General features: G+C 36.4%; 1 protein-coding gene across 6 annotated transcripts in view; it reads left to right on the forward strand.

Moving 5' to 3' along the window:
* Positions 1-1,251: 1,251 nt before the first annotated feature.
* The window catches only part of TBC1D32 (TBC1 domain family member 32), a 201,245-nt gene continuing 187,110 nt past the window's right edge, over positions 1,252-15,386 (forward strand). For 2 of the 6 annotated variants that reach the window (XM_036118997.2, XM_078054794.1), the window contains exons 1-3: positions 1,252-2,593; positions 2,775-2,932; positions 11,688-11,849. In XM_036118997.2, coding sequence (XP_035974890.1) covers positions 2,778-2,932; positions 11,688-11,849 — 317 coding nt within the window. In that variant the 5' untranslated portion in view covers positions 1,252-2,593; positions 2,775-2,777. Of the gene's footprint in view, positions 2,599-2,774; positions 5,001-11,687; positions 11,850-15,386 lie in introns of those variants that run through there. The other 4 variants (XM_078054793.1, XM_078054797.1, XM_078054796.1 and 1 more) reach the window with 4 other exon arrangements.

A 15,386-nucleotide genomic window follows, 5' to 3' on the forward strand; every position in this document is an offset into this window, starting at 1 on the left:
CCTCAACAGCTTTCTTTTGGATAATATTCATCTGGTTTATTTTTCCCCACCTTTTTAATCCTAATTTTTCTGTTTTTAGGGTTTTGATAAATAGAATATAGCTGCTTATTTTATTATTTTTTAAGATTTACTTATTTGAGAGAGAGAGAGTATAAGTAGAAGGGGCAGAGGGAGAGAAACTCAAGCAGACTCCCCACTGAGCAGGGAGACTGCTGCTCAATCCCACAACCCTGAGATCGTGACCTAAACCTAAACTAAGAGTTGGACACTTGACTGAGCCACCCAGGCACCCCTATAGTTGGTTATTTTAATAGTCAGTCTGACAGTTCCTACAAGAGGAGGGCTGAGTTTATTTAAATTTATCAGTATTTTGGACTTTTTCTATCAATCATGTATCTTTGTATATTTTAATTTTTCCTATTTTTCTTACGCTTCTGTTTTCTTTCTTGACTTTTTTTTTTTTAATTGAATGGGATTTTTGCTTTTCTCTTATTTCATTTTTCCTTCTGTTTTTTGAATTTATTTGTTTCTAATTTTGTAATGGTTACATTTGAAATTTTACTATGCCTACCTAATCAAGTTCAGTATCTTAAACTCCACGTAGAAAAATACAAGAATTGCAGAATACTTCAACCTATCATGACTTCCTACTCATACATGAGTGTTTACAGTATTTTAGTGCTATGCATTTTTACCTTCACAAATTAGAATATTATAGGTTATTATTATTTTATACAGACAATATTTATTGAGATTTACTTAAATGCATTACCACCCTCACTTGCTGTTTGGCTATCTTCCATTCTTTTATCTCAGGTATGCTATTACGGTTGTTTTTCTTTTTCCTAAGTTGTATCCTTTAGAACAGTGGTTCTCAATCTGTGCAGTTCAAATCACCCCTGCTTCCCGAGAAAGCATTTTATAAATACATGGGGACATGTCTGTTATCACAATGATTAGATTGCAGTTACTGGCATCTGTAGTGTGAGCTAGAGATATGAAACATCTTGAATTACACACAGAAAATTTCCCACACAAAAGAATTGTTCTGGTTCCTATATGACTCTCAATGATCCTGCCGGACATTCAGGTAGATGAAAAAGCTCTTGATAACTATTTGAGTATACGAATGAATTCCATCTTATATAAAAATATTTGGCAGTTTTAACACCAAATTTTCCCAGAATGCAAAAACTGTGTAATCAAGGAAAGGGTATTATTTTATTTTGTTCTGAATTTTAACAATAATAGCTTACTATTTCAGAAAAATCACACCACTACTAGCTCTGCTAATCTTGATGTTTGAGGTGCCAATACAACTCATCTGTGTTAATCTAAATATGTAGCTATCACATTGCTGGTGATTCTGTGCATGTGCACACACACACATGCATATATACATAATGGGTTTTATAGGTTCACCCACAAATAAAGTTACAAGTGTGCCTACTCTGGTAGATTAAGCATACATTTTACCAAGAAACATGCTGCCACAGTTGGCAAGGACATATTATACTTTTACTCTTGGAAGTAACAGCGTAAACATCAAGGAAATCACTGATTCTAGCTAACATGTGAAGTGTATCAGATGTTATTGGACCAGAAGTGTAAAATTGAAGCTGGATAAGGGAGAATTTATTGACATTAAACCACTCATCAGTGGCTTGGACTATTCCATAGACACCAGGATCTGATGCTAATACTCTGATGGGTTGGCTCCTTACCTTGGACATGACGATGGTCTGGGGATTTATCTAGATTGGAAACTGGATGAAGGTCTATGATTATGCACTGCAGTTTCCTGCACAGGTTCCTCATATATGGTATCTCATGGTGTCACTATGGAATCCAATTGTGTCCTGTTACTTCCAAGATTAATCTCTAACCCGTAAACATGCCAAATATGACCCTTTCAGTTGTGGCCTATTTGCTTCTCTAGCCTCCCCACCTCCTCCTTCTAACTCTACTAACTCGAGTACCGGCGTATGTTACACCTCTCTCTTCGCTTCTTTTCTTGACCCTTCTATCGGGTTAAAAGGGGATTCTGGATTTCCACAACACCTCCCTGGTGGGTTTCTCTAACATAACACTTAACTGCACTGTGGTGTGAACGTTGATTTCTTTTTGTGTCTGATTATGAGGGCCGTCTTCTTCACAGTTCCTAGCAAGGTGCTTGGTAAGGGGAAGGCATCAATAAATGTTGGCTGCTAAAGAAAAACCGCGTTGTAACATTTCAATACCATTCACGTAATTAAAACGTTTCAATATATTTTCAGTTTCACTTTTACCCAACTCTTTCTCTTCGTACTCGGCTCCCTCCCATCTACAAGTCCAAGGCTAAGCACAGCGAGCGACCCTGAAACTTCCTTTAGGAGCCCGGCAGGTCCCCAGTGCCACTCCCTCTCACCTAGGAAGCCCGTCAACGCGCTGACGTCACGCGCACCGCAGGCGTCCCGCCGTCAGCCCCACCCGTCAAAACCTTCCGGGAGCTCTATTTTTGCGGTTAGCGGGGACAACTTGAACTCTGTTCGTACGGAAGGCCGGCAACGACGAGGACCAAAGGCGGGTCCTTACGGACCCCTGCTTCCCCAAAGTAAGGTGACTTGTTTCCCAGAAAAACGCGCGGGCAGCCAAGGATCCACCCCCAAGCGCTTGCCGCGGTCTCCCGGGGAACGGCGTAGCGCGCAGGCCAGGGCTGGGTGGGGGCGCGCGTGCGCAATGCGCGGCGTTTGCGCCGACCTGGAGTAATGGGCATGGGCGTTTGATTCTTGCAGAGGATGGCCCATTTCTCAGGCGAGGACGAGGTGATGCTGCAGGCGATGCTGAGGCAGTTGTTCCAGAGCGTGAAGGAGAAGATCACAGGTGCTCCCTCTCTGGAGTGCGCCGAGGAAATCCTCTTACATCTGGAGGAAACTGATGAAAATTTTCACAAGTAAAATAGCTTTTGATGTCTTAAGCAAACAAACCAGCCGATCCAGAAAAGGTCCCAAGTGTAGTTCGAGAAAGAATGTTCGTTTGATTATTGTTAAAATAGTACCCAAGTTGGAGGTTCATTTTTGGGGGGTTTATTTACACAAATGCCGAATTTATGTATTATTTATTCTTTACTTTCCAAAGCTGCTGTCTCTTCTGTGTTTCTACTGCCACAACCAACATATCCTAATTCTTCATTTTTCCTCATGGGCAGCACAGTAACAATAATTGTAAATTGTCATGTTCTTCTAAGAGCAATTCTGTTATTTCAGGGGATTCCTGTCACAATGCCTGAAAGCAGTGAGTTTCCAAGATCTCTGTTCTTTGCTATGCGGTATTTCAGTGGGTGCACCAGTTGCTCGTTCTGAGCACTGCAGGAATGCTGAAGTGAGATTATTAACGTCCTATGGAATAGCTTAAGTTCTTATGAAGGGATAAGCCACATACTCCAATGCCTGTGATACATAGCAGAAATATAAGTGCTGTAGCAGGGCTAGAGTACTCTGGGCTTGGGAGCAGTAGACAGAGGAGTTTTTAATGAGAGAGGTACCAGTTGAGATTATTCTGGAAGGTTATGTTTCTTTAGAGACTTTTTTTCTTTGTTTTGGTTCGTTTAATTTAAATTAATCCTCTCCATTGAAAAGTCTTCTTGCAGGTATCTCAATTAACTGTTATTGGTAGCAGTATTTTAATTTCAGTGTTTGTATTTCATTTTGATCTCACAGAGATGATACTGAAAATTTATCTTATGTTACCTTTAAACTGACTTTTGGGTGCCCTGAAGTTGTATTTATCTGGAACTCCACCCATTTCTTACATGGGCATAAAGGGATCCTGGAGCCCTTTAATGTAAAAGTTTGTTTTTACTCGCAGTTTTATAGGAGTATTTACAGTTTTCACCAGATTCTCAAGGGAGTTTTCAAAAGTGTGGAATTAATATAAAGTTACTAATTTCATTAATATTTCTGGTTATACATATAGTTTTTTTGTATTTCCATGATTTTCTTGTTTATTTCTTCATTAAATCCACTGCTAATAGCTAAGTAGATTGTAGAATAATTGCAACTTTCTCAAATTAAAGTTTAATTAAATAGTGTTTTGTAAACTCATGTAATACAAATTTACCTCACACAGATCCTCTTAAACATTAAGTTTGGGGTTTTATTTCACATGCAAGCAGTTTAAATAATTTGTAAATTACTGTCAGTTTTTCCTAGGATCATATTCTGGGCATTTGTACATTTCATCTAGATTTTCAAATTTATCACTATAAAATTTTTCATTAATATCCTGTTAACTTTTTAATATTTTTAGTATCTGTAGTTATATGTCCCCCTTTTTATTTTATTATTTATTTTTTGTGTGCCTTCCCTCTTCTGCTAGGGGTTTATTTTGTTAGTCTTTTAAAAGAATCAGCTATTGGCTTAGTTTTTCCTTTCTATTACGTGTATATTTTATGGTTTTTACATTCTGTTCTTTATTTTCTTTCTTCTTGGAAAAATTTTAAAACTTTTGTGATCAGTGGTTAGCTCATTAATTTGCAGCTTTTCTTCTTTTTAGTGTAAATGTTTAAGGCTACATATTTGCCTGTATTGTTTCAGCTCCTCCAATTTTAAAATGCTTTTCAGATTAAAGTTAGGTCATTGATGTTCCTCTCAGCAGTCTAATGACTCTTGTAATAAAGTAACTTACTCTTCAACAGTGCATTAGATTAAATGCATGCTGATTAACTTTCATAGTTAATGTTCACTGTTTACTGAGGAGATTTACTTTTGGCCTACCTAAAAAAATCCAGACACTCTCAAATTATAACAGTTTGTAGTCTTTAAGATTTATAATCCTTAAAGTATTTTAATTAGTTTGTAGTCTTAAAAGCATAGATGGTAAAATTTACGTGTTAATTCACTAACCTGAGACCTGTGTCTTAGGAGGAAGGAACTCTGGGTAGGAGAGGAAAAGAAGAGGAGATGCTTGTCTTTGGTGTTTTCATAGAATCTTACAATTCAGAGTTGGATGTGATAGTAAAGGTCAGTTAGTCCAGCTGCTCATATTTTGTCTTTGTTTTCACTGACCTAACTCTCCTTGAACATGATATGTTCTTGAGTCACTTAGGTATATATTGCTTCCTGAAATGGTTCCTATTTCAGAATTATCTATCTTCCCATCTCCACTATCAGAACATTGGTTTCTTAAATCCACCCACTGTTGTCCTGGTCTTGGCAAGAACAATTTTATTAAACAGACGTATAGGGGAAACTGGCGTCTTTAGAGTATTGTATTTTTGTAAGAAGATGGTTAGGACAATTGAGTCCTACATGATGGATTTCAGGTAGTATGATAAACTAAAGTGGGGGAAAATACAGTCATTTGGGGAGAAACCATAGTGTAGACAATAGTAGCCCTTTCTGGGGGGTTTGCCCTAATGGGCAGTTTTCCTAAAGTATCTCTGCTTTCCAGAACCTCTTCTATTTTTCTGCCTTAAACTATACATATTTTCTAAAAGATCCAAGCTTTCCCCTTTGTCTCTGAAAGTGGCAGCAAGGATTTGAGGCCTGTGGGAGGGGAGAGAGGTAGGGATGAGGACATTGCTTTCATTGTGTGTGTATGTGTTGTGTAGATTTTGACACTTAAACTGGCCCCCAGGAAACAAACTGGCCCTGGTTTTCAGTCTTGGCTACACCAGAATCAGTTGGGCCCCATGTAAAAAAAATACTGATGCTTGGGCCTCTTCATAAACAAATCAGAATTTTGGGGTGGGGGGAAGAGCCTGGCAGTGGGGGAATGGTAGGGGCTGGGCCTTGTTTTTGAAAAAGCTCTCTAGGTGATTCTAACATGCAGCCCAGGTTGAGAGTTGACAACCACAGAGTTAGAGCATATTTATTTGCATTTATGCAAGAATTGTGTGTGTGTGTGTTTATTTTAGTAGTTATCAACCCTGATGATTATAAAAGTCTCTAATGCAGATGCTCATCTTTGTAGCCCTCACATCCAATATACTTCGGGTCTGATACAGATGGAACACAATAGTATTTATTGATTTGGGTTTATTTTTTGTTTTACAGAAGAATCTACCAGTGATTTTTTAAATTAGTGAACTCTAGGGTGTTTAAGTGGTAACTTCAAGAAAGCATTCATTGTGTAAAGTGATATCCATGTATAGTGAAATTACTAAGAATTATATGTGTGCTTCCATAATTAATGAATGCATTTCTAGTAATTGTTTATCATGACTCAGAAGCCTATTCTTTGACCTAAAAGGTTGTAGGTGATGTAAAATACTCGTTCCTTCTATTACATATCCTTTTATATACTAATATGATATATAAAGTTTGGTTGGTCGTATAATAAATCTTTTGATTCTGAAATAAGAATTCCAAATATCAGCATTATAATTCATAACTCACTCTAATAAAGTCTCTTTTTAAAACATGTCATTGCTGATAATTTTTTCTATATATGATTGAAAATTTTTTTACTTATTTAAATAGCTAAGAGAATGATTTCTTGAAACAAAATTGTACGAGATTTTTTTTGTTTTTCTGTTGTAATAGTACTCTGTGTATCAGTGCATATTTTGGTATATTTTGAACAATTCAGAATTTCATCATGAAAGAAATAATTGAATTTTCTTGGAAAAATCTAGGTAATAAAACTGGAGAAAAAAATTGGAAAAAATGGGGAATGTTCTTTTAGCCAACTTTGTAAAGTTTTTCTGTGTAAATGTGAAAAATTTTATATTCATCAGTAGTAAAGTAAAATGATGAAGCACGTTGCTGTGTATTTCAATTGAGCTGCTTCTGAAATGTGAGGTGAACACATTTTTCCTTAGTAGCAAACAACTGTACTTTTAGCTTTTAATGTCCCTTTTTGAGAAATATTGGGAAAAAGATATTTTGCATTCATTTGGTAGTAGTGTCTTTGAAACCAAATTTTTATTTTTTTCTCATTAAATTACTTTTAAGGTAACAAATAAGGTTAGTCAAATATATGTATAGTATATTTGGTTTGAAAAGTGTCAAAGTATAGCTATGTGTAATAAACAACAGTTTTTGCATTAGGATTACCATTATTGTTATGTAGCAGGAACCTGAAATTTGGCAAGGTCTGGTGTTTTGTCTAAGGTTACAAGATTGACCAGTGTAAAATAGAACTTAAACCTGAAGCAAAGGGATTCATAGATTTCTAAAGCTATAACATTTATTCATTGTATATATCATGTTCTTTAAAAAATAAGAAACTTCATTACTAGAAAATTTTAAGATGAACAAGAAAGAAATATTAATAGACTTACAAATAAATGGAAGTTGTATTTATTGTAGTCCATGGCAAAGCTGTATTATTTCTTATATTTCCAGTGCAATTAGAGTATGTTAATCTGAAAATGTTAACACAGAGGAGTCTGCTAAAAATAAATCTGAAAGGAAAGGACCTAAATTGTAGCAGAATGACTTAAATTAAGCATCATAAGGATCTTCTAAAATAAGTTATTAAGAATGTACATTTTTTTGAAGGTAGTTTTACATTTCTTAAATAGAAATTTTAAACATAGAGGTGATTCACCAGTATCTTTAGTGGTCAGGGTTTTATAATGCTTCGAGTGAGGGGATGTTAATGGTCAAACTGGAATTCTGCAGGCCATATTTGGTCTGTGGATGTATTTCTTTGGCTTTGTTTAAAAAAAAAAAGGCAACATTTAAGAATTGGGAGGTGGCACATAAAATAGTTTTCTGGCTTTTCTTAGAACATTGAAAAATCAACATTAGGCTAATATTCCTAAATGGCAACAAGTGGCTAAAGCCATGTAGAAGCTCTTCCTTTTAGCTGAGACATGTCCTTTTATTTCACCCCTGCCTCTTTTCTCTCTTACACATGGCCGACTTTACTGTCTACCCCTGGTAACATCTGAGTTTGCAATTCCGGAATAAGTATGGGACCTTTTGAAAGTCTCTTTTGTGCATCCAGGGCTTTTGCTTTTATAAAAATTAAGCATATTGCAACACCTCCAGAATAATTTCTTAAAAATGATGCAATGGGTTGGTTTAAAGAGCTGTGGTTGTTAATCTTTTGGATTAGTTGTAGATTTCATAAGAGCACCTCGATGGCACCAATACTATGAGGATTACAATGAAGGCAACACAGTACTTAATTTTATAGAAGTGTTTCTCCCAGCCCATAGTAACAATAATTTTCTATCCTGGGCACCACTATAGAAAACAGCGTTCCTTATAGGATTTTATGGGACATTGCCATGAATTCATATGGTAAAAAAACCAACACAAAATGAATTGTCGGATGAGAATTTGAAGCCTTGGATTTTTCTTACCCAAAGAGGAGAAGGGTCCAATTGCAGAAATGACTGTTTACTAATTTGAATCTTCCAATGATCAATGAGTCAGTAGAGCATCCAAAGGGCCATAGGCAGCCTGGTAGTCCTCACATGACAGAGGGCCTTATCCTCCCTGGAGATCTTTTTTCTTAAAAGAGCAGTGACCCATTAGGCAATATTCAATTCTGGGGTTCTTGGGATCATTTAATTTGGAAGATGAACCAGAACCTTGAAATATTTTGAATGGTGTCTTCTGGGACATAGTACTATGGTCATAGATAAAAATGATGTCACTAGAAAAAAGTATGTGGTTATTCAAGTTCCCAAAGAGGAGGTTTAAACTTTTTCTCAGCATATTTGCTATTTGCTATTTATAGATGATGCTAAATAGTGGGGAGGGTTTTTTTTTTTTTTTTTTTTTTGATGTGTCTTTTATTTTAGAATGGTATTCTCTTAACTTTTTTTTTTTTTAAGATTTTTATTTATTTATTTGAGATAGAGACAGAGACAGAGCATGAGCACGGGGGAGGGGGAGAGGGAGAGGCAGAGGGAGAAGCAGACTCCCGGCTAAGCAGGGAGCCCAACATGGGGCAGATCCCAGGACCCTGAGATCATGACCTGAGCCGAAGGCAGACACTTAACTGACTGAGCCACACCCAGGTGCCCCTTCTCTCAACTTTTTGAATACATTTTGTTAATGGGCTTGTTTTATATTTCTTCACTGCCTTAGTTAGGAAAATGTCATTTCTGTTGCTTGTAGTTTGGGCTTTAAACAGAGCAAACACAAAAGTTATATTTCTCAGTTAAATATTCATTTCTTGTGATTGCTTGATTTGTGGCACAGAAACGGGGCTGATCAAACTAAGGAATCATTTGCCTTTCCATAGTAGACGTTGATGATGAGATGTAGAATTCATCTTCTAAGTGGCCCTTCCTTTAGTTTCAGAGAATTAACTCAGGCTTCCCCATGTTTTGTTTCCTACTGAGTATCTCAAAGATGTGAAGGAAAACTCCTGTGTCTGTTTGACTAGCCTAGGGCAAGATTGTGAGGAAGATCAAGATTGTTTTTAGGGATCTTTCATCTCTTTGCACTTTCTTCCAATTACACTTTTCCTTTTCCCAGCACTAAGAGTCTGGCTGTAAGGTCATACTGATTAGGCTGAAAGGATTATCTATTCCTGGATCCTTTTTTATTTACAAGGACATTTTAAAGAAAGCAATGATACATTTTTGGTCTTGGAATTTCAGATACTCTGATTCTTCAGAGGGTTTCTGGTTGTGGGATGGTTGTGGTGAACACATATTTTTTGGGCTCTTCAGATCTCATCACACACATCTGCCAACTCTAATCTCAGAGCAAGCTGTCCCTCTGTGGAGGCATTATAGGGACTGTCAAATGTTAAAAAATTAGCATCTTTAGAGGGCATGTATTGAATGGAGCACTGGGTGTTATACGCAAACAATGAATCATGGAACACTACATCAAAAACTAATGATGTAATATATGGTGATTAACATAATAAAATTAAATTTAAAAAAAGACTTACTGTAAAAAAAATTAGCATCTTTAAAAGATTCTCTTGAAACCTTAATCTCTGAATTCTTCTTGGCTTTTTGTAAGTTTTCGCCATTTTGTATAGAATATGCAGATTTGGTTTATAATTACAAATATACAAACTAAAAAATAAGTTTAACATTTAAAATGGATGGTAAGTTATGCTTGTATAAGGGAAGATCTTCAAGGTAATATAAGGCAATGATGAATCACCAGAAGAAGCAAAAACTGCAAAACTGCTTAAACTATGATTAGAGGCTATTTTCTATGATATATGATTCAGTAAGTTTTGGGTTTTGTTTTTCTTGGAGTATTTCTGAAAATTAGTGTTCATCATTTTGATCTAATATTGCAGGTCACTAAGTTTACAAAATAATGTTGTTTTCCTCTTCTGCCATTAATAGATACCTATTTTCTTAAAGCTTAGAAGTTACTAGCTAAACATTGAATCTAAATATTAAACATTTAAAAGTAAATTCAATAAATAACTTAAAATAAATTTTTAAGTAAATTATACTTTTAAATTTAATATGTGAATTATAATTTTGAGAAAATAAAATGTAATAGATTTATCTCCCTAAATGCAAGAAATTTAAATAATATACAGTTGGTAAAAACATGAGTGTTACATTTATCTATTTCCCTTTCCAATCTCCATTGAGCACTATAGAACATCTTATTTTATTTCTTAAACATTTTTGAAATTTTTCCATTTTTGGGAGAGTGTGGGATTGTGGGAATGACAGGAGTTTCGGATTAAGGTGGAACTGAATTAGTAGCTTGTGAATTTTTTTTTAAAGGTTTATTTGAGAGAGAGAGAGTGTGTGTGTGTGCATAGGAGCTGGGGAGGGGCAGAGGGAGAGAGAGAAAGAATCCTCCAGCAGACTCCCCGCTGAGCATGGAGCCTGATGCTTGGCTTGATCCCAGGACCCTGAAATCATGACCTGAGCAGAAATCAAGAGCTGGCCGCTTAACCAATTGAGCCACAGACGCCCTTGTAGCTTGTGCATTTGACAAGGCTTTTTAACTTTTCAATTTGTGTCCTCATCTATTTTACCTATTTCATGTGGTAAATAAAACAATATTAATAAAATACTTAGAGCAGTGTCTAATACATGATAATCACTTAAAAATCCCTCCTTGCTGATATGCAAATCAAAATGTTTGGTGTTTGTGGAGAAAATTAAGCGTGGCCTCATGTAAGTGGAGATGCAGTAATTAAGAGGCTTGATTGATTAGGTATTTAAATGCTAAGCCAAGGAAATTGTATTTGAAGGATAATAGACAGCCAATAATTAGTTTTAAATACAACAAATATTTATTGAGACATTATGTATGTGATGTGGTATGAGGTATTGATATGAATAAAATGGCTCTAACTCAGAAATAATGAAGTCTGTGAGTTTTGAGGACCAAGATAACTAGTGTTCAGGATAAATATGAGAGGGAAGGAGAGGTGAAAGAAGATGAGCAAGAAGGCTGCAGTAGTAATCTCTGTGTGAGGTGATGTGGATTTTCACTGACCAATAGAAGTGGGAAAAAAGGAGAAGTGATGAAGCCAAAGGATGTGTAGGCAATATTAACAAATGTTGATGACTGGGTGGATTGATGGAGTGAGTGGGCATGGGATGCAAGCAGAAATGCCAATGTCCCAGAAAAAAAAAAAAAAATTCTAGATTAGCTTGGTGATTTGGGATGAGAAATTTAATCCTAGTGTAAGGTAAGAAATCTGAGTATTGTATAAAACATTCTGTGCTAACATTTTTTTCCTGGGTATGTTTAATAAGTGAGTTCATGATACTTACTGATTTATTTTTTAAATATTTGTTTTAGCTATGAATTTGTGAAATATCTTCGGCAGCATATATGTAACACTTTGGGGTCTATGATTGAAGAAGAAATGGAAAAATGGACATCTGATCAGAATCAGGCTGAGGAATCTGGCTATGACACAGTTGTACAGCATGTTACTAAAAGGACTCAGGAATCTAAAGAGTGAGTATGCCCACAATAATGTTTTGTTTTATTTTATTTATTTATTTAATTTTATTTTTTAAAAAATTTTTTATTAACATATAATGTAGTACTTGTTTCGGGGGTACAACTGTGTGATCCATCAGTCTTACACAATTCACAGTGCTCACCATTGTACATACCCTCCCCAATGTCCATCACCCAGCCACCCCATCACTTCCATCCCCCTCCACTCCAGCAACCCTCAGTTTGTTTCCTGAGATTAAGGTCTCTTATGGTTTGTCTCCCTCTCTGGTTTCCTCTTGTTTCATTTTTCCCTCCCTTTCCCTATGATCCTCTGTCTTCTTTCTCAAATTCTTCATATCAGTGAGATCATATGATACTTATCTTTTTCTGATTGACTTATTTTGCTTAGCATAATACCCTCTAGTTCCATCCACATCGATGCAAATGGCAAGATTTCAATTTTTTGATGGCTGTATAATATTCCATTGTATATATATACCACATCTTCTTTATCCATTCATCTGTTGATGGACATCTAGGCTCTTTCCATAGTTTGGCTATTGTGGACATTGCTGCTATAAACATTGGGGTTCAGGTGCCCCTTTGGATCACTACATTTGTATCTTTGGGGTAAATACCCAGTAGTGCAATTGCTGGGTCGTAGGGTAGCTCTATTTTCAACTTTTTGAAGAACCTCCATACTGTTTTCCAGAGTGGCTGCACCAGCTTGCATTCCCACCAACAGTGTAGGAGGGTTCCCCTTTCTCCACATCCTCGCCAACATCTGTTGTTTCCTGACTTGTTAATTTTAGCCATTCTGACTGGTGTGAGGTGGTATCTCATTGAGGTTTTGATTTGGATTTCCCTAATGCCAAGCGATATTGAGCACTTTTTCATGTGTCTGTTGGCCATTTGGATGTCTTCTTTTGCAGAAATGTCTGCCCATTTCCTGATTGGATTAGTTGTTCTTTGGGTGTTGAGTTTGATAAGTTCTTTGTAGATTTTGGATACTAGCCCTTTATCTGATATGTCATTTGCAAATATCTTCTCCCACTCTGTCGGTTGTCTTTTGGTTTTGTTGACTGTTTCCTTTGCTGTGCAAAAGCTTTTTATCTTGATGAAGTCCTAGTAGTTCATTTTTGCCCTCGCTTCCCTTGCCTTTGGCGATGTTTCTAGGAAGAAGTTGCTGCTGCTGAGGTCGAAGAGGTTGTGGCCTGTGTTCTCCTCAAGGACTTTGATGGATTCCTGTCTCACATTGAGGTCTTTCATCCATTTTGAGTCTATTTTTGTGTGTGGTGTAAAGAAATGGTCCAGTTTCATTCTTCTGCATGTGGCTGTCCAATTTTCCAACACCATTTGTTGAAGAGACTGTCTTTTTTCCATTGGACATTCTTTCCTGCTTTGTCTAAGATGAGTTGACCATAGAGTTGAGGGTCCATTTCTGTGCTCTCTATTCTGTTCCATTGATCTATGTGTCTGTTTTTGTGCCAGTACCATACTGTCTTGATGATAACAGCTTTGTAATAGAGCTTGAAGTCCAGAATTGAGATGCTACCAGCTTTGCTTTTCTTTTTCAACATTCCTCTGGCTATTTGGGGTCTTTTCTGGTTCCACACAAATTTTAGGATTATTTGTTCCATTTCTTTGAAAAAAGTGGATGGTATTTTGATAGGGATTGCATTAAATGTGTAGATTACTCTAGGTAGCATAGACATTTTCACAATATTTGTTCTTCCAATCCATGAGCATGGAACGTTTTTCCATTTCTTTGTGTCTTCCTCAATTTCTTTCATGAGTATTTTATAGTTTTCTAAGTACAGATTCTTTGCCTCTTTGGTTAGATTTATTCCTAGATATCTTATGGTTTTGGGTACAATTGGAAATGGGATTGACTCCTTAATTTCTCTTTCTTCTGTCTTGTTGGTGGTGTATAGAAATGCAACTGATTTCTGTGCATTGATTTTATATCCTGCCACTTTACTGAATTCCTGTATGAGTCCTGGCAGTTTTGGGGTGGAGTCTTTTGGGTTTTCCACATAAAGTATCATATCATCAGCAAAGAGTGAGAGTTTCACTTCTTCTTTGCCGATTCAGATGCCTTTTATTTCTTTTTGTTGTCTGATTGCTGAGGCTAGGAATTCTAGTACTATGTTGAATAGCAGTGGTGATAGTGGACATCCCTGCCATGTTCCTGACTTTAGGGGAAAAGCTCTCAGTTTTTCCCCATTGAGTATGATATCCGTTGTGGGTTTTCCATAGATGGCTTTTATGATATTGAGGTATGTACCCTCTATCCCTACACTGTGAAGAGTTTTAATCAAGAAAGGATGCTGTACTTTGTCAAATGCTTTTTCTGCATCTGTTGAGAGGATCATATGGTTCTTGTTTTTTTTTATTAATGTATTGTATCACATTGATTGATTTGCAGATATTGAACCAACCTTGCAGCCCCAGGGATAAATCCCACTTGGTCGTGGTGAATAATCCTTTTAATGTACTGTTGGATCCTATTGGCTAGTATTTTGGTGAGAATTTTTGCATCCATGTTCATCAGGGATATTGGTCCTAGTTCTCCTTTTTGATGGGGTCTTTTTTGATTTGGGGATCAAGGTAATGCTGGCCTCATAAAATGAGTTTGGAAGTTTTCCTTGCATTCCTATTTTTTGGAACTGTTTCAGAAGAATAGGTATTAATTCTTCTCTAAATGTTTGGTAGAATTCCCCTGGGAAGCCATCTGGCCCTGGGCTCTTGTTGGGAGATTTTTGATTACTGCTTCAATTTCCTTACTGGGTATGGGTCTGTTCAGGTTTTCTATTTCTTCCTGGTTCAGTTTTGGTAGTTTATAGGTCTCTAGGAACCCATCCATTTCTTCCAGATTGTCTAATTTGCTGGCATATAGTTGCTCATTAAATGTTCTTATTATTGTTTGTATTTTTTTGGTATTGGTTGTGATCTTTCCTCTTTCATTCATGATTTTATTTATTTTGGTCGTTTCTCTTTTCTTTTTGGTAAGTCTGGCCAGGGGTTTATCAATCTTATTCTTTCAAAGAACCAACTCCTAGTTTTGTTGATCTGTTACTGTTCTTTTGGTTTCTATTTCATTGATTTCTGCTCTGATCTTTACTATTTCTCTTCTCCTGCTGGGTTTAGGCTTTATTTGCTGTTCTTTTTACAGCTCCTTTAGGTGTAGGGTTAGGTTGTGTATTTGAGACCTTTCTTGTTTCTTGAGAAAGGCTTATATTGCTGTATACTTTCCTCTTAGGACCGTCTTTACTGCTTCCCAAAGATTTTGAACAGTTGTGTTGTCATTTTCATTAGTTTACATGAATTTTTTTTAATTCTTCTTTAATTTCCTGGTTGACCCATTCATTCTTTAGTAGGATGCTCTTTAGCTTCCATGTATCTGAGTTCTTTCTGACTTTGCTCTTGTGACTGAGTTCTCGTTTCAAAGCATTGTGGTCCAAAAATATGCAGGGAATGATCCCAATCTTTGGGACCCGGTTCAGATCTGATTTGTGACCTAGGATGTGATCTATTCTGGAGAATGTTCCA

This window comes from Halichoerus grypus, chromosome 9 (assembly GCF_964656455.1).
Source record: "Halichoerus grypus chromosome 9, mHalGry1.hap1.1, whole genome shotgun sequence".
Classification (NCBI taxonomy): domain Eukaryota; kingdom Metazoa; phylum Chordata; class Mammalia; order Carnivora; family Phocidae; genus Halichoerus; species Halichoerus grypus.